At 34.0% G+C, this 20,279-nt stretch overlaps 1 protein-coding gene across 1 annotated transcript in view; it reads left to right on the plus strand.

Annotated features, from left to right (window-relative positions):
• The first annotated feature begins 2,825 nt into the window (after window positions 1–2,825).
• LOC137404290 (protein lin-41-like) overlaps window positions 2,826–20,279 on the plus strand; it is a 38,056-nt gene continuing 20,602 nt past the window's right edge. The window contains exons 1-4 of the mRNA XM_068090473.1: window positions 2,826–2,891; window positions 11,003–11,092; window positions 16,012–16,200; window positions 19,505–19,646. Coding sequence (XP_067946574.1) covers window positions 2,837–2,891; window positions 11,003–11,092; window positions 16,012–16,200; window positions 19,505–19,646 — 476 coding nt within the window. The 5' untranslated portion in view covers window positions 2,826–2,836. The remainder of the gene's footprint in view (window positions 2,892–11,002; window positions 11,093–16,011; window positions 16,201–19,504; window positions 19,647–20,279) is intronic.

The raw sequence follows: 20,279 nt of genomic DNA on the forward strand, positions 1-20,279 counted from the left end.
TTTTTTTCCTTATCGGTGAACTGAACCTGATGAATCTAATTATGTTTGTTCCACTGCATTTATTTTCACATCACTATATTTTCGCACTCATCAGAGCAAATTAAGTTGCAGCAAAATTTTACTCTGTATGCTACTCACGAAACTAAATACTAGCAAAATATAAGTGTCCTAGGGTATTACTCTGTTCTAGTTTAAAATAACTGCATGAATTATTTTGCCATACCAAGTGCTGATTTATTGCTGCTATTGATAAGTTGATTTCATATCATGGTGTCAATGTGTCCCATTTATAGCTGTACTGTTTTAAAAATCAATGCATTCTAATTAAAGGTTTTTTTTACTTCAGCAAAAACATCTATATTAATAAATCCCACTTTGTCATTGTTTGTCTTTCTGTTAGTGTGCGTAACGGCTTTACTTTTCCACATTTTTTTTGGTTTCTCACAAACTCCACACGCATGTGCTTAGAGCATTGGCAGGTTGCCAAAGTATTTGATTTCACAATTTTTTCTGGTTTCTGAGAACCAGCTTTTTAAACACCGACCAGCCGACTACTTGATTGAAGATGGAAGAAATATAAGGCTTCCCCAGGCTTGCTGGCTAGCTAAAGCCAGGGGATTATGATTTATGATTTATAAAACTAGCTTACAGCTAGTTTTATAAATCATCAAGTTGATACAATTATGACGAGTTGTCACATAAAGTTTTTATACTAAATATCTTTGTACCTATGTCCTTACTTAACTTTAGCATTTTAGTGTCATCGAAAAGTAGTTTAATGGATCTGCTAAAAATAAAACTGGTTTGAACTGTCAGTAACTGTTAGTTTGGTTTCTGTGCTGTAAATTATTTTAAACAAATGCTCAACATCATTTAAGCTAACAAAGTGTGAGTACAATAGTAGTGGATCCTTATTCTAGGAGGGTTGGCTTTTCTTGCTATTCAATATGAAATCTAAAGCGCTAATTAGCGTTAATTAAAACGTTAAGTTTGATTGAAATTTAATTCTAATAATTTTAATTTGATCAATAACGTTTAATTGAAATGACTGAACACCATTTTGGAAAAAGTTTCATGTTGACTTAGCGATGCAAGTGAATGCATTGTTACAATAAAAATTGGCCAATCAAACCTCCAATTTCAACAAAAGTGAAGTTTAGTATGAGTGCCACCTAGCTGTACGCTGTATGATTAGCTTTGATAGTGCTCTAGAAGCAGCAAGTAACAGTGAAGAACAGTAAGTATTTCAGTAAGTACCGGTAAGTAACAGTACATAACAATACCAGTATTTAACAGTAAGTGACAGTAAGTGACAGCAAGTGACAGCAGTTAAAAACAGCAGCCTCAATTTTAATTTATTCCTTTTTTCCCCTTTTTTCTTTCAAGAAAAAGAGAATTTCCAGTTGATAGATTTGGAGTTGCTTTTTCTCCTTAAGTCTCAAAGTGGGCGGAGTTTGAGAAATCTAATCCAATAGCTAATATATAAAGCTAAGGGTTTTCTGATGGGAGCAATAGTCTCAACGCTTGAAGGTAAGTTGTTTATATTACATATATGTCATTGCCTCTGATTTAGGATACTGCGTGATCGCGTACACGTAATTACACTTTTCATCATCTAGAAACCAAAGTTCTGTGATAGAGGAATACCTTATACAGGTTTATTTTTATAAACCTATAAAAGTTTATAAAAATAAAAAAGGTTGTAAAAGCTGTAAAAGCTGTATGCATGCAACGGTCGAACTAACTTAGCACTTCAGTAGACATTTGCTTTAGGACTTTGCGGTCGGTATAAAATTCATCTGTTTTTATGATTCGAAACTAGCAAAGTTCGCTAACAAAACCATTTAGAAAAAATTATTTTATATTATCAACCAAATTATGCTATTGTATTATTAACAATACAAAATTTATCATCAAAAATAGCAATAATATTTACATTGCAGTTATTTTGCCTGCTAGTGTTACTCGTATACCATAATAACCACTTCATATAGTTGTAGCACAAAGTGGCACAAAACTCTGTTTGTATTTGGTATTACTGGCGCGTAATCTCCGACGTTTCCCCCAAGCATGGGCACGTAGACAGACCGTGATTTTAAGGCAAGTCAAATGATGAGACAACAAGTGTTACTATTAGGGTTACCATTGGTGATTGTGTGCATAGTCCTTTTTGACAGTCATGAATTAGTTGCACAATGCTTTCCTAAAACAAATTGATACTATAGTTTTTAGGATGAAAAAAAATGGTCTTCATAGGTATTGAACTCGATACCTGTAAAACACTGCTTCTGGCTAAGTTTACATTAATCTCCGTTTACCCATAAAAGACCTGCAAAGCAAATGGAAATGCTAATCTGAGTTCAACTGCCAATATGGACCACAACGGCGTGTAGGCTGGTTTACAATGTGTTCAATGTTAAGCAGGGTTTAGCACCCCTAACATTTTAATATGGTTATCATAAAGAATGGATAACTCCATAGCCAAGCCTATCTCTGACCGATTTTATGATTTAGTATAATTTATTGCATGTGGCCTGTTGCTGTTGTAAAAATATGTTACTTTTTCAATTAAATAAATCAAGGCACATATGGGCTTAATTTGTTAATTTAAAAACAAATTGACAATCTCTTGCCACTGTTTGTCGTACAATGTTAGTTTGTGACCTTATAATGTGGTTTTGATAGGAGAAATAGTTCATCGATCCTAGATACTGCTTACTTCCTTTTCCATTGCTACTTGTATTAGACTTAAGAGTCATGAGTGTCTTCAGACTCACTTGGCCCAAGCCTCTATTTTACCATCACAAAAAATTGGTGTGTTGTAGAAAGAGAAATAATGGAAACTGCAGGAGTTTACACTATAACCAGTGGGGTGGAGGAGATATCCATCGGTGAGTTTTAAATTGTTTTTGCTTGTATGAGGAGTCTGGTGATAGGAGATACTGCTGTCTGTAAAAATAAATAGAAAGAATACAGCTTTCATTATAATCATGAAATAATCCAGCCTACATTAGCCATATATCACACAGCGTACATTCAGCAGTATTCATACCATTCTCCCTCTCCAATAAAACCATGGGCTGTGGCAAACTGTTGGGAAGCCAGTCTATAGTTCAGCAGTCACAACGAGTAAGTCTATTGTGTCTAGTTACAATAACTAGTAACCTAGAAGTCTAGTGCACATTGAGAGATTACCAGGTGCAATAACTCCTAGTTATTCTGAAAGGTGGCAAGGTAATCAGTTTGTGCAGTTTGTGAAGGTGGTGGAGTGTTAGTCTATCAAACCTGAAGTTGTAAGTTCAAGCTTCGTATGATGGAATCTTTTTCCCAACATTCAACCGTGTTTTGAGCAAATGGACTGGCAAAGATGGCTATTAAAATAGTAAAAATTGCAGCCTCATTACAACGTTTCTCGCAAATTCCAGAATCACAAAGCATTTAATCTCCTTTTACTATTTTTAAACTCTGACTTTTAACATTTTTAACTGTGACAAAACTTGATCACAGTAAAAGCACTAAGATCAATCAAAAATGTGATTATCACGCCAACAATTACAAAGAGACTGACAGAATAAAGACGCGTAACGATGCCACTTTACGCAATGACTGATATCAACTATAGCAACGATAATAACAATTAGTGACATCACTTTATACATACTTTTATTTTGAGCACTCTAACTGCAATCACGTTTTGTTGATTTTATTTTTGTTTGATTACCTTAAACATTAAAAACATTTGCAAATGACAAAAATACCCATAAACTCTGTTAATATCTACTAAAATTGTGTGCAGGTTCATCATTCAGAGATGAAAGTTGAGCATTGTCAAATGACACATTTTCTGCGTCACGCATATTGTAAACATTTCCTTCTCACAAGAGGAAATACAAAGACTGCAACTTTAGATTTCTGTCCCTACTGTTAGGCAATGTTTACTTTACTAAGGACAAGAAAGTTATTACATTTGTCTCAAGTCATGTGAAGGATACTCGGACAAAAACATGTTGATTTAGAGGTCTTTCTGTATTTTGGTAGTCATTGAAACATAAAACCGGTATTTCCTTTATATCTCTTGTAATGAAGCATCTTTGACTAACGGCAGAGTAGGCGTTTAGCATGACAGCTGTACAACACTCTCAGCTGTACAACTGGAAAATACAGACAAATAAAATATAGTTTCAGTATAATTAAAAAAAGGTTGTTGCAAAAAACTTCTGTTACCTCATTCAATAGGTAGTTTTCTACTAGTTTATCATAAAACATACAAATAATTTAATCTATTTTTGTAACAAAATATTATATTTAACAATAATTTTATTGAAACTGCAAAAGCAATTAAAGGAACAAAAGTAAAACAAAATAACTGCTTTTTAAGAATAAAGCACTGAAGAAATATTGAGTGAATTCTAAAGAGAAGTTGTTTTTGACGTTAGCAGGGAATTCTAGCGTGCGTGTGCAAGGGAATTCTAGCGTGCGTGTGCAAGGGAATTCTAGCGTGTGTGTGCAAGGGAATTCTAGCGTGCGTGTGCAAGGGAATTCTAGCGTGCATGTGCAAGGGAATTCTAGCGTGCGTGTGCAAGGGAATTCTAGCGTGCGGGTGCAAGGGAATTCTAGCGTGCGTGTGCAAGGGATGTATGAAAATTTTGCTTGATTCTTTGTTGTGATTGGCTAGCTAATTGCCAGAAAGTATTCCTTAGAACAAAACACAAAACACAACGAAAAATTTTGCTTTTAAAACTAATGTTATGCCATTCTAAATGAGAAGGTTATTTTATGACCAAAATTATTAAAAAATAATATTCACAAAATGCATAATTTGTATTACATCATAGAGTTTGTTTTAATTAATATCAAGGAAAATAGATTTCCTGATGATTTCCGTGTTTTAAAAAAACTTCTTGCAAAGTTGAAATGTATAAACTTTTTCTTTCATGCCCCTCCTTTTGCTTCCAATTTGTTTCAACCTTCATAGTGGCAGCACCATGTAACTTAATGGCTATCTAAGATCCACTCTCACCAACCAATTCTTATAGACGCTTTATAAAATGCAACAAAAACCAGTTTATGCAAATACAAGACTTCGAAGCTTGAGTTGGAAGAAATGCAAAATAATCAGTAGGATTGGATATTTAGTACAGCTGTATTGACCCTTATAGATAAGGCTAATATGGCCTGCTGTGAAAGGAATGTGCCTGCGATCTGATCTAACTTGAACAGCGGGAAGCACCAGTATTGCATAATCTCATGCTGTCCCCTTGATAGATATCTACGTATCTCTCTCACACTGCTGTATATGGATGGATTCAGATTACTTCCTGTTGATTACAGTTACTTACAGCCACTGGCTATCACTTACAGACGCATGTACTTACTATTACTTACTATTATCTACTCTTACTTATCGCCTCTTACTTTTTCTTTCTGCCACTTAAAGACTAACTTGCACAAAATTTTGGTAGGTTTTATCAGAAAGTAAATATATATATATATATATATATATATATATATATATATATATATATATATATCACCTAATATATTAATTTATTGGCAATAATAAGTATCGGTACTTTTCTGACACTTGCAATTGTTTTCGGTGCTTGAGATGATCTGATTGTCAGGATGTTTCAAGGTTGAAATCGACAAAACTTGATCACAGTTGAAACGCTCAGACCAATCGATGTGCGATCAAACAATCAGATCAAGTGTGACTATGACGATTATAGTTGTAAAAAGATTGTACAGAATAGAGAGGTGTTACGCTGTAACTTGAACGCAACAGCTGATTTCAACTATAGCAATAATAGCAACTAGTGACTTCATTCTGCACATATTTTTCTTCTGAGTTATTTTTACAGTGATCCAGTTTTACTGATTTTAACCTTAAAACATCCTGACAGTTGGTTAATCTCAAATATAAAAAACAGTGGCAAATGATAGAAAAATATCCATACTTTCTGATAAAATATAGATCAATTTTGTGGAAATTCATTTTCAAATTCTGTTTATTTTCTACTTGATGTTATTTACCATTATTTACTGTTACAGTTTCTTACTATTACTCACTGTAATTTACTGTTTTCTGTTTGTTATTTACATCTCGTGTCGAATCCTGAACTTCACTGTTACTCGAGCAGATTAACAATGAATCAGCAAAACAAACTATGCGTTTATCTTGTTAAACATGCTGTAAGTCTGTTTATCTTGTGGCTATGATCGGTCTATTGTGGAACAGAAATAAATTAACAAAAGATTTAGCAGTGGTCAAAGAAATAAGAAGGAAAACTTGACATTCTATGTGACTGGCTATAACCGCAATACGGTTATTAAGCCTACAAAGTGACACGAGTGAAAAGAGGTCATATCTAGAACTTGTTAGAGCTTCCCGTGTTTGAGTGACAGTTATTACATTTTCACCATTTTCAAGTATATAATATCTTGTGATGATGCCATTTAATAGTGTTTTGAACCCTGGATCTTTGTAAATAAAATTTTATGTGTGTTACAAAATTTGACAATTTCATTTAAAACAGCTCTGCCTGTGTTTTTGCCCTGCGCTGCCATTGGTGGGCTTATATAAGCTCTGAGTTGAGTACATTAGTAGCAGCCATTTTTACGGTCATCAAATGTGTACATCACTATCTTGAAGGCCGGATTGAAGATTTTTTTAAGTTATGATTCCCACACATGTATCATGTGGTATTCATAAGTATACAAAAGTGCTTTTTATCAAAAAGAAGCAAATTTATTTGTTTTCGCAAGTTACTGCTATTTATGCTAGTGCGTTATTAGTAATAGTAATGTTTAAAATGAGGCAAATCGAGTGCCTTCCTAAATATGTACTTTGAGGTGAAAGTAAAACAAATATATAACTTTGGATATTACGCTTACACAAGCATAATATATTTATAATATATATTATATAATACATGATAATATATTATATAATATATGATAATATATTATATAATATATGATAATATATTATATAATATATTTATAATACATTTCATGAAATTCACTGCTGTAGGAACCTTTTTACTTCTGTTACTTCGGTTGGAAATGTGCGGCTTAGAATGTGATTATTTTTACAATGTTTGTTTCTGAAGCACCCTAAAAGATGAACTTATACCTACAAAATTTTAGCATTTTCATCAGACAGTGGCGATATTGCTCTATCATTTGCCGCTGTTTTTGATGTTTGAGGTGATCTGACTGGCAGGATGTTTTAAGATTACAATCGACAAAACTTGATCGCAATTAAAACGCTCAAATCAGTCGAATGTGTGATTATCACACTTATAGTTGCAAAGAGATCGATGGAATAAAGAGGCGTAACACTGAAACTTAAGGCAATAGCCGATATCAACAATATCAACGATAATAACAACTAGTGACATCATTTCATACATTTTTTTGAGCATTTTAACCGCGATCATGTTTATTTGATTTTGGTCTTGAAGCATCGTGGTAGGCAGATTACCTCAAACAACAAAATCAATGACAAATGATAGAAAAATACTTGTAATCTTTGTTAAAATCTACTGAAATTGTGTGCAGGTTCATCATTAAGAGATGAAAGTTGAGCAACGTCGAATGACACATTTTCTGCGTCACGCATATTGTAAACATTTCCTTCTCACAAGAGGAAATACAAAGACTGCAACTTTAGATTTCCATCCCTACTGTTAGGCAATGTTTACTTTACTAATGACAAGAAAGTTATTACATTCGTCTCAAGTCATGTGAAGGAAACTCAGACGAAAACATGTTGATTACGAGGTCCTTCTGTTGTTGACGATCAGTAGACTTTCTAGCCTCTGGCCGAGTGACTGGCTTACGGGTGACCTCACACACACAAAGTGATTGTTCATTAATAAATTGTAGCATTCATAATCACAGAACTGGTCAAATAGAATGTTACACACCTCTTCTAAACTATAGTGTTTGATCATGAAATTTCTTTTCCAAGTTTAATGCCATGAACAGGCGTTTTTGTGTAGATTCGGTCTGGAAACTAAACCTTGCTCAAGGTACTTGAGGAGACGAATCAACAAGTAACTCTTATAGCTGGATAAAATTTGATGGCATCGACATGAAAAACCTTAACATGCTTCATTGAAGTAATTGTATCTTTCTCTTTGTTTCAAAAGTCATAAAAAGATTATCTTATATTGTTTTATATTATCTTATATTATATCTTACATTGTCATCACAATGTGTTTTTTGTTTAATTCTGATGAATTTGGTCAAACTAACCGCAGTTCAAGATGTTCTGTTGTTTTTGGTTTAAAAGTACATGTTTATAACTTATAAAAAATCAAACTGCATGTTTTTCACGATTAATCTGAACCGACCACTCCCGGTGAAAAGTGAAAATCCTTGAATTAAAAACTAATGAAGTAACTTTTTTTACTGATAACACATACAGCTTATGCTAAATAATTGAATTGTGCAAAAACGATTAGTCAGTGTTACCGAGGGTGATTGCAAAAAACTTAACAGCTGATCTGCATTGCCCAAATGACCTCAAATGACCTCAAATAGGTTGTTATAGCAAAAACATCTTTATAAAAGTTTTCAGCATTTGAAAATTAGTTTGTGTGCTATTAATATTGCTCAGTTTCTAAATGCAAAAATTTCGCATGGTGAAAGGTGGTTACTTATTTGTCACGGAAAGCAGAAAATTAAACGGCAGCTTTCAATCGATGGGATAGTTTTGAAATAGAGAGCATTTCTAAATAAGTAAATGTATTTTATTGCACGATACTTTCATAACACGGCTTGGTACGAATTTCAATTGCATCTACAATAGCAATAATGATTGCAACATGCGATGATGTTAGTAGGACTTCCTGAATATTCCTAAAGTTAGGAAGTTAGGATGCATAAGTTAGGATGCGGCTTCATTAAATTGACCCTAGCAATGATGATTTGGTTATCGTCCTTGTTGGCCTACACAACTCATTATAAAAAACAAAGTCGAAATCGATGAGTTGTTTAAAGAGTCGAAATAGCTGAGTTGTTTAAAAAGTCAAAATCACAGTCGTTTAAAAAGTCGAAATCGGCGAGTCGTTGAAAAGGTCAAAATTGCCGAGTTGTTTAAAAAGTCGAAAACGCCAAGTCATTTGTAAAGTCGAAATTGCCGAGTTGTATAAAAAGTCGAAAATGCCGAGTCGTTTGTAAAGTCGACATTGACGTGTCGTTTGTAAAGTCAACATTGACAGATCGTTTGTAAAGTCAACATTGACAAATCGTTTGTAAAGTCGACATCGATGAATCATTTGCAAAGTCAAAATCGAGGAACCTCTAACCAAGTTGAAACCATTTCTAGGGGAAATTCTAACCAAGTCGGAAATTGTTAAATTTTTACTGAAACCAAAATTGCTAAATCCCTAACAAAAATTGAAATCGCTAAATCCCTAACAAATTAAAAATTACTGAATTGTTCACAAGGTAGTATATTGCAAAAACTGCAAATATGATGTGTTTAATTTTCAGCTTCTATTTTTTGCTAAGTCACATACACCATGCTTCCTTCCATAACATCATCAGAATTCCTACACATCATTTAGCAGATAGTGTAATGGAATACTCCAAATCTATTTCCTAAGGATAAGCGCTTGCGTATCTAATGTAAATATAGGATTGAGTATTTAGAAAACTGGTCGCAACTCAAGTGCGGTGTTGTTTACTCAGCCAAATTAGGTCAAGAGGTCAGAGAGTATAATAGGCTATTTAGACTACCCTTATCGCGGTCTATCCAAGACCGAGCTCTATTGTGAGCAACGATTAACAAGATACGTCAGATTCTGATTACAAAAATCTCTTTGGTTATTCGAGTCGGAAGTATACAACGAGCATCAAAAATGCAGACAAAAGACGATGGGTGTCGTCCTCTACGTGATGGCAAAATAACAACATTATGACTGTACGATGGGTGTTTGTCCTCAACGTGATGGCAAAATAACAACATTATGACTGTACTGCATACAGAGATATACATTGGTGTCTCAAGCTCATGAGTTGTTTACCAAGTTTTAAGGCTACAAGATAGTGCAGAGATGAAATTCAAACTAATGCTATCATAGCTTTTATCTACTGGATCAAGGTTAGATTTACAGCTATTAAATAAGTGAATCTTTACTATAATAAAGACTGTTCATTTTCCCTCTATTTAAAGCACCGTTTCAGGATAGGAAAATATAGATAATCGTACAAGACTTAAACCTACAACCCCAGACATTGGCGATCAGCTTGCCACTGCCAGCTCCAATCCAACTATATCTGCAAGCTTTCTAATTTTAGAATTATCTCCCTTTGCTGGCTAGTATGATCTCAAATGTCTCATTAGAACCCTTACAGCTGTGACAAGTGTTACCTGCCTATCTGAGTCTATTTCTTAAAAAGTTCAATTAATATTAGGGTGCTGCTTTTGGGTGTCCGTCTCAAAATTAAGCATGGACCAGAAGCTATGCATGAAAAACACATAAATTATTTTTCATCATTGGGGATACACAACAAGAAATTGTTTAGCTTTATATGTATTCATAAATCTGGAGTTATCCTTTACATGTCCCTTGTAACCGCTGCACAATGTAGCAAATATTGTATCATTTGGATGTTGACCCAAAAACTAATCTAAAAACATTTTAGCATTCATCGAACATGTTTATGATTGCACCCTGCCAACATTAATTTGTCCCTAGAATTTAAGGCTATAGTCTTTACTGGTGCATCAGGAGGCATGCTTTTATCTATGCTATTATAGCCTGCATACCATTGTGTACCCAATCAAGGCAGAACTGCCATATTTTTTTACATATGTGAAAGCACTTTTAAATTCAACACATTAACCAATTTTCTATGCAAATATTTTGTTTTAACTAAAAGGCTGAGAAATGTAAAAATTGTAAAAGAAAATATTAGTGAAGTCACACAGCTTAGCCTATGTTCCCAGCTTTATAATGTCACATATTGCATCGAACCTTTATTGTAGGAGTGAGGAACTTAGCCTTCCACCCAAGCACAGTGGAGTTACGTCCCCCCACCCTTTTGGAATGTCAGAGCAACAGCTCGGAGAGTCTTGGTAAGTTGCTTGTGCTGATTTTGAAACTGATTGAAAGCAAGGAGTGACAACTTACGTATTTGTTTAACATATCAAATTTAAAATTGCAAATTTAGTAGAAATGTAAACTAAAATTAGTTCAATTAATAAAAAAATATTGTAAAGAATTTTGAAATAAATCTATTGAAACTATTATGGTTGAAATTAACTAGGCGAACTCGGTAAGAGTGGGTATATTCAAGAACTGAGACTATCAAAAAGTGATGAACTACATGTATGTTTAATTAGTGCATTTTAGTTATTCTATCAGCTGCATAAGTGAAATTAATAGTTTTTAGGAAGGAATTGTTTTTAAATGTCCTTGAATACATCTCAAATATTTTTGAGAACTTATCATGCATTGCTTTGCACATCTTACAAGAAATGTGAAATAGTTGTCAAAGCAATCACATTTATTAGGAAAACGGTTTTTGCCGAGATCCTAAGTTTTTGCTCATAAAAGCAAGCACAAGCCTTTCATGATGATTGACCTTGACCTAATGTAGAGAGGGAACTAAACTAGTCAGCAGACCATTGGGTGTGGTCAGCAGACCAGGGGGTGTGGCCAAAAGCAGCATAATTTCTTGTGCAGCTTTCAACAAACTATATAACCAAAACCTTTAAAGCTGAACTTACACAAAATTTTAGTAGATTTTATTAGAAAATATTGGTATTTTTCTATCATTGTGATTGTTTTTGGTGTTTGAGGTTATCTTACTGTGAGGATATTTCAAGATTAAACTCGACATTAAATTGCGACATCTGTAGTTCAAAGAAACCGACAGAATCAAAGAAACTGACAACAAACTATCAACTATAGCAACAATAACAGTAATAACAGTAACAATAATAACAATAATAACAATAATAACAATAGCAACAATAACAACTAGTGACGTCATTTTGCACAGTTTTTCTTTAGCGATTAAACAGTGATAAGGTTTTCTCATTTTAATCATGAAACATCCTGGCAGCCAGATTACCTCAAACATCAAAAACAATCGCAGGTGATAGAAAAATACCAATTATTTCTGATAAAATGTAAAATTCTGTCCAAGTTCATATTTAAATCAAATTTAACACCAGAAAGTATAAAACTTGTTTCAAATTTGCTACTTTATGTTAAGCTGTTTATAGCTGTTTCTACTCGATGCATTTGCTGTCACTAAACAGGCCAGTATTACAAGCGGTGAGCATTTGCAAGCGGACATGCGAGACCGGCAAGTAGGTGTTGGCCTAAATTACGAATTACAATCCTTTCACGTTTCTATAATTTCAAACAAGTTGTGTGATTAGCTAGACAATAAAATAGCGCTGCACTCTTTGTAGTCTACTGTAAACATATAATGTTACAGTATGCCAAAGCTTGTTGTCGATTGACTATGCACCTTTGTTTTTGACTTAAATTATGAATGGAAAATGACACACAGACGCTGACAAGACCCTTTAGAGTAAACAAACGCTGCTCTTTTTTCAATTGCATGTTAATCACGGATAACCCATTCTTTAATCTGACAACCATTTCTTCTCACCTGTCTGTATTATTACTAGTAAGCAGGTTTGTGTTTGCAATTGTCGGCTTATAAGTTGTCTGTTAAGATCTGAACACAAACTTATTTTGACCAACCATTTCCTAAGCCAATCGAAATGTAGAAGTGTTGAACGGTTTTTATCACTAGCCTGAATGAGCTGATGGTGCATTTACTATCAGAGCACATCTCAGCATTACGATGTTTGTCAAAACATAGCCAACAATCATTGAAATAACTGTACGAGTTACAAAAGTGTTGTAGAACTAGGTCTATTATGTATGTAAAAAACTGTCATATTTATTCATGTGTTTTGTAATTATATTATTTTTTGGTTTTCATTAACAAGAATTAGTCAGGTGTGAAAATACCTGGCAGCAATTAAATATCAAAATTTAAATGAAGTTTTTACAATTTAATTTGACTTAAATTGATTTGGTTTAATTTAGTTTTAGAGCTTTAAAATGAATTTGGTTTGAAACAATTAGCTAGCATTTTTCCTCATACAAGCCTGAGCTACACTCTTAATTATACCATCAACATCCATCAGCCAGTCATGATTATAATTACATCTTCCAGGCTTCCTTGTTTACTTGGTGTGTAATCGCCATGGAGACGCATTGTCTACGTACAACTAATGACCTTCGATTTTGGATGGTCTTCCCTAGCCGCTCCCATACTACTATAGATCATACTAATCCTTCCCAATGATTTATGTTAATCATGTTCAGTATAATATCTTTTCGTATTTCAAACAATTGCGTAACTGTTCATAAGAAATGGCTCACCATTATGCTAATTCCGCTTTGCTTTTAAGAATATGAAGTTTAAATACATAATTCTTAACTATTAAAGTTTTTAAAATGGGTCATTTTTATTTAATTACCGAGGCTTTCCCCTGTTTATTGATATTATGGACATGTTGTTCAGCCAGTTTCTGTTGTTGAAAACAATCTGTCAAAATCTAGTGAGAACAGGAAACTTTGCAAAACTATTACAGAGCCGCTCTGTCTATGCAGTTAGCTATTAGAAGCGTATGCATGTTTAGTGCTAAGAACTTTAGCAAAATTGCGACTTAACTTCTTGTCTTTTTCTTCGGAAAAGATGCACGAGTAGCTTATGACCAGATTATCGCATTAGCTTCAATTTATGGTTTAGTTGCAATATAATCTTATTGGTTTTTACCAAATTTCAACAGCTAAGAAAATGTAACTTCCTACTACTGATTTGATGCAAACTGTTTTGAATAAATCTTTTTACTAAAACATAATTGGGCTATAAGCAATCTTTAAAATACCAATGCTTTGTTACATAGCAAATGAAATTTCCAAGCTGAAACTTTTGTAGTTCTTAATTGTGTCACAGAAATGCACTCTTCTAGAGCATTCTCTTTCGAAATCCCTAGAAATACCAAACTACTTGTGTGGTATGGTCAAGCAGCAAGCTCCGAGTCTGGGTAGAATAGCAAAGACGGGAGGTTGTGGAATAAAGCCTGTCAGAGCATTTAATTTAGAACTATGTTTTCTTTTTGCACCTACTACACACTGACCCTTCTGCCTTGGAGCTGGCATAAAGTTTTCAAAGGTTGAGGCAAGCCAAGAAGCTAATTTACATACAAGTAATTTTAATCATTCTGGCTGATGTTTATATTTTAATTTGCCTTTGTCTCCCCTGAGTAATTTCACATACGCTATTTCAGATAGTATCATTAAACTGGTATTATTCTATGGCAGCTTTAAAAGGTTTAAAATTGTGATAGAAATACACATATATTTAATTAACTACATTAGTTACACACTGTTACATATTGTTAAAATCTATACATTCTAATTTAATGCATTTGCAATGACTTCACCAGTAGAAAATAATATCTGGTCCAGAACATTTATTAATCACACATTTCTGGTTGAAAGTTGCAAAAAATTTGATATGATGGTACTTCCTGTACACTTGACATAGTAACAATTTTACATAGTCAAAATAAAAAGAACATTGGAATACATAGTAACAATTACCCAGTTTGCAACAAGAAAGAGTGGATACCTACATTCCCCAACGATGTTTTGGCATACGTGTTTTGGGAGTTAAAATGTCAAACAATAACCTTCTAAATACTCATCTGTTACTTCAACTGCCAACCTATTGTGATATACCTTTCATTTCCTGAGAAGTTATCCACAATAATCTCATCTCACATCTGCCAGAAGTTGGCTAATTTAAATGTAAGCATAAAAACTTTAAACCTAAACAAGCGGATTTCTTTATCTGCTGATTAGCTAGATTCTTCATTAGGAAAGCAAACTGGTTGACCTTGCTATACTTTGTTGCTATACTTACTTGCTATACTTGCTATACTGTATTCGATGTTTTGCTTATAGCATTACAAATCCAAAGCAAAAATTACTCAACCAAGTTGAAAAGCGCAATCAGATAAGTCTTATAACTAGCCAAGATTGGTACAACCTGTTCAGAAAACACGTTAATAAATGTTAATAATATGCATGAGCAAATCATACCAAGAATAGTGTTAACATGTGTTAACATGTCACATTAGCATGTCATGATAAAAAGGGATGATAATTAAGCTTTTTTAGCAAATCTGTTAACAATTAAGGCTTTTGAAATAAACATCAAATTTTAATCTTATAATCGAATAATCTCATATTATTACTCACTTCAAGCATATTCCCTGGATAGACAACTCCAAGGCACCTACAGTTATGTTCAGTGATTTGGAATATTGTCGCCTCATGTGAAATAAACAGCCAGCTCATCACAAATTAGACTCGAATATGCAAAAAACTTTACAGTTTAACAAAACTTTTGGGTAAAGGCTGATTCACACTATATTGCTGTATGTCAGCGTTTCTCTTTCAGCGTTCATTGTCGATTATGTGAACCGTAAACCGATAGCATCGACGAAGCAACACGGACACGTCAGGAAAGTTTACAGCTGTCAAACTTTCCTGATATTTTATTAAGCGTCGACGACCGTCTGTACAATGTGAACCATTTCTTCGATAGTAATTCGCAGTCTCGGATAGCTTGATTTATTTCTGTTTATGATAGTTGCTGCGGAGCTAGTATTTGATTCCAGCACATGAAAAAAAGCGGTTTGACACGAAAAATGAGACCACTACGTCACGGAGTATTGATTGGCTCATGCAAACGCAGATGAGTTTTGTGATAGTGGGATCATTGTTATCATTGACGATCAACAAAGTACTGCGGCATCAACGCAGAGATACTGCAATATAGTGCCAACCAGGCTAAATGAACCGCATAAGCCAGTTGTTGCCAGTTGTATTGTTTTGTCAAGCTTTTCTCTTAAACAAAATGAGTTTCTGAGTGACACTTCATTTTATTTGACAGGTCTAGACATGAGTGATGAGGAGGAAGAAGGAACTACGGGCGACTCTGAGATGAGCTGCAAAGAACACCAAAGATTAGCCTGCTGGTTTTGCGTCGACTGCTCCGTATTTATATGCGCCAAGTGCCTCAAAGTGCACCACTCTACTCATGGAACTGTCTCGGCAGCCGAAATGAAGAACAGAGTGCCAGGTATGTTTGTATACAAGTACTCGCTTGCAGCTGTCAGATCAGAATCTGTATAAACCTCAGTTTTGGTTTTTCGTTAGTCCTGTGTTAATTAATCAATAGCAACTCAAATATAGCAATGAAAATCTACACGACACGGGATTTGATCTCTGAACCTCTATATCTAAAGATGGGAAGCATAAAAATTAGGTTACAAAGGTTTAACTGACTTGAGTAATAAATGATCGTGATTGCATTGGTTAAAATAATCAAACCCTAAGTGCTTGGTGTTATTAACTAGTGCAGTTATTATTGATAATTACGGGTAATGTGATGAGTATTAAGCTGGCTTAAAACTTAAAAAATCTTAAATTTCGGTAAGGATTTAGACTACTGGCTTACAAGTAAGATTTCAATTCATTGGGTAATTATGCTATTACCCTTTGCAACACCAGGCATTTGGCTAGCATATACTGTATATAGATCTGTGTTTGTTATTCATATGTCTAGTTATAGCAATCATTTTTTAGAACAAAAACTAGTTTTGTGCTGAAATTGAATTGAACAGTCCGGTTTTGCAGACAGGCGAGCTCTATGCTAAGCAGAGAGTTAAGCTAAGCTATACTGTAGCCACTATGCTAAGCGGCTACACTGCTATACAATGGAATAATTGTACAAATACTTATTACTTCAACCAATCTTTGATGGTGATTGGTTAAAATACCTACATATAACGCTTCAGTTTACTCGCTTGAATTTATATACTAAAATAAAAATTTTATTAGAAAAATATTTTCCAAAAATGCTATAAATATTCAGTATATATATAGCATAAATTTAAATAGACTTACAGTCTACACAGAAATAAATGAACACCTTCATTATAAAGTTAGAATGGTAAATGTTGTATATTTTGCAAAAACCTTTTCTGTGCAACATATTTTTATTAAAATTTAATAAAAAAAATTTTAATAAACTTTTTATTAATTTTCTTGTAAAATGCCGAGCTTTCAGCTAGCTGGATCATAATAATAAAATTTTTGTAGAAATTTATCTCTTATTTGCTGTAAAGTAGCATATTAGCTTTAAGACTTCAATATACCCTCAACATACTAACTCAAAGCCATATAAATGTGTTTCAACTGTGTATCAAGCAATGGCATCCGTAGTGTAGTGGTTAACAGGCTGCCTTGCCAAGCAGAAGGCTGGTGGTTCAAACACTTTCTCAGGTTTTAAAATGGTCCTGTGCTACACGAGCATTTGGAGACAAAACTGCCCACCGACAAAAGATGATAGGAAAGCAACATAAATCTATCTCAGCACCTTTTACAAAAGACTTGTGTAACACAGAATCTAAGAAATAGGAAAAGATCATATCATGAGGGGCGTAATTATGGCAGAACGCCCTTTAGTTAAATTGAAGCTGCAACTCTAGTCAAGGGTTCACCAAACATGAACACTATTACACACACAGGAGGCGAAATATCCAAGAGAAAAATACTAAATCATGCAAGAGTCTTAACAGTTGCACACGACAGCTGCTCGCATCACAGTCGTACGAGAGAACACACAGTAGAAAACGCATTAGTAGGGCGTGTCAATCTCAAGAATTGGCAATCTGTCAAACCTCTCTATAACGGATTACGTAATGAGATAGTGTGAGATGTTTGTATAGGATGGAAAAGGATATGAAAGGAATGCCCACTGTGTATTGAATTCTGTACTAAGTTGTCTCATGTTATCAGCAGTCAATCTCTATGCAAACATTATGAGTTGGTTGATAGTATTCATTCGTATGACTCGGATGAAGGAATTGTATTTTTTTGGTTTTGTGTTTTTTTCTGACGATGTACTGAAGAAGAGAATTGACTTTATAATCTTTGAACATCTTTGACCTTAAAAAAATTAATTTGTTGCAGCATTAAAAATCCTCTTTGCAAAGAAACAGTAAAAAATAGCATTTGTTTTTACGGATAGTGAAAACCTTTGTTATGTAACTTATTTAGCTAAAAATGTTGCAATGTTGGATAACTGGGTTGAAACGAAGAATTTTTTTTGAGGGAAGAGAAGAAAAGCATATGCGGATTTTCCATAACATTATGTAGATGGTTGATCTATGAATACATATATGAGCAGAATAGTAATGCAGCAGTTTTTATTGATTTGACAGCATATCATTAGAAGCAAGGCTTCTTGTTTCTAACAAATATTTCCTGTTTAAAATGCTCAAACTGCATCTCTAATCTCCTGAGCACCCACTATATTCCTAATTCCCAGAACAACCAATACACGTACACCAGACACCAACACCATGCCAATTTACATTATAGAGTAACGTTATGCAAAAAGTTTTTTCTTTTATTATATGTAATGTACTTTATTATTTTCTATTTTTGTTTTTGTCTAATGATTTAATTTGCTTTAAATGACATTGACCTGCAATAAAAAGATTATCTAGATATCTACTAGATTTGTAATCAATAGCACTTCTATTTGATATAAAAACCTGATCTAGAATCCTTGATGTGGTCTGTTGGTTACAAAGAGGATTCCACTAACCATACAACTAACCACTGAACCATGCAACAGAGAGGGAATAAATGTTGATAATTAAATACATACTGGAGATTATAATTGATGGCTCACAATCCTCTGACTAATTTTCACAGAGTCCTTAACTCAGTCTAATCTGGCAAGCAGAAAGTACTGGATAAATTCTTTGCTGGAAAATGGTTCTATGGGTTTCGTGGGTTCTTATCCTACTAGAGAAAACCCCATGAAAAACACAAAATGCTTGAACTGTAGTATAGGGTGTTCAATTGTCATTAGATTGTACTACTTATAAACCTGCATTAGTCTTAGATCTAACACTAGCTGGTACATTTGGCCATAGGTGCAGCGTAGAAGGGTAACAGCAATCGTAATTAAAACATCTCACAGATTTTCTAAGTGATTTCTCTACAAATATTAAAGTTATGTTCTATGCTATATTTATAATATCTCTGCACTTCATCAACATAAACCTTTTTTCTGCAAATTGTAAAATATAATTTGTTTTTGAATTCTTATTTTTATATTTATTTAGGTATTAACATAGCAACTAGCACCTAACGTTTTCAAGAAAAATGGAAAGTTTATATGTGCAAATATACAAATTATATATTTCGTAAATATACAAACATGAAGAAAATTTATTTTTTAATTTAGAAATAAATAGAATTATAAATATGATTAAATAAATTCAAAAAATATACATGCTAGCTTTGGTTCAGCCTAAAGGCAATGTAATGCTTACATTGGCAATGAGCAGACAACTCTCGCATTGCAGCTGTGACAGATGTTTGCACCAAGTACTCATTACAAGCCGAGTCATACAGAAAGTCTCTTCTTGAAGAGCTGGGATCACTTGATGAAACGCTCACATATGCCCTCGATGATGTCGACAAAGCCTACGAAACAATTTTATCCAGGTACATCAATTATACTGTTAATTATTGCATCAATCATCAGTGTACATTTATTATTTAACATTATATAACATTATATAACATTATATAACAAGGCTATTAGCGGCGCGAATTTAAGTTTTTTGCTGCATACTTTTAAGCACAATATAAAAAAATGAATTATTACAAATGCATGCAGGCTAGATATGTGACTGCTAGGTCATATGATTATCTCTTACCTAATCCAAGAAAAAAAGAAAATCCTATATAAAATAATATTTAGTGCTGAATTAAATTTTAAGCATTTACAATCACAGCTTTTAATTTTGGTAACTCGGAGTTCAACTTCAACTGTTTAATTGCAATTTCTACAATAATTGTAGAAATGGGGAGATAGTGGCAGATGGGGAGACAAGTGGGGAGATAGTGGCAGATGGGGAGACAAGTGGGGAGATAGTGGCAGATGGGGAGACAAGTGGGGAGATAGTGGCAGATGGGGAGACAAGTGGGGAGATAGTGGCAGATGGGGAGACAAGTGGGAGATAGTGGCAGATGGGGAGACAAGTGGGGAGATAGTGGCAGATGGGGAGACAAGTGGGGAGATAGTGGCAGATGGGGAGACAAGTGGGGAGATAGTGGCAGATGGGGAGACAAGTG

This window comes from Watersipora subatra, chromosome 9, assembly GCF_963576615.1.
Source record: "Watersipora subatra chromosome 9, tzWatSuba1.1, whole genome shotgun sequence".
NCBI lineage: Eukaryota > Metazoa > Bryozoa > Gymnolaemata > Cheilostomatida > Watersiporidae > Watersipora > Watersipora subatra.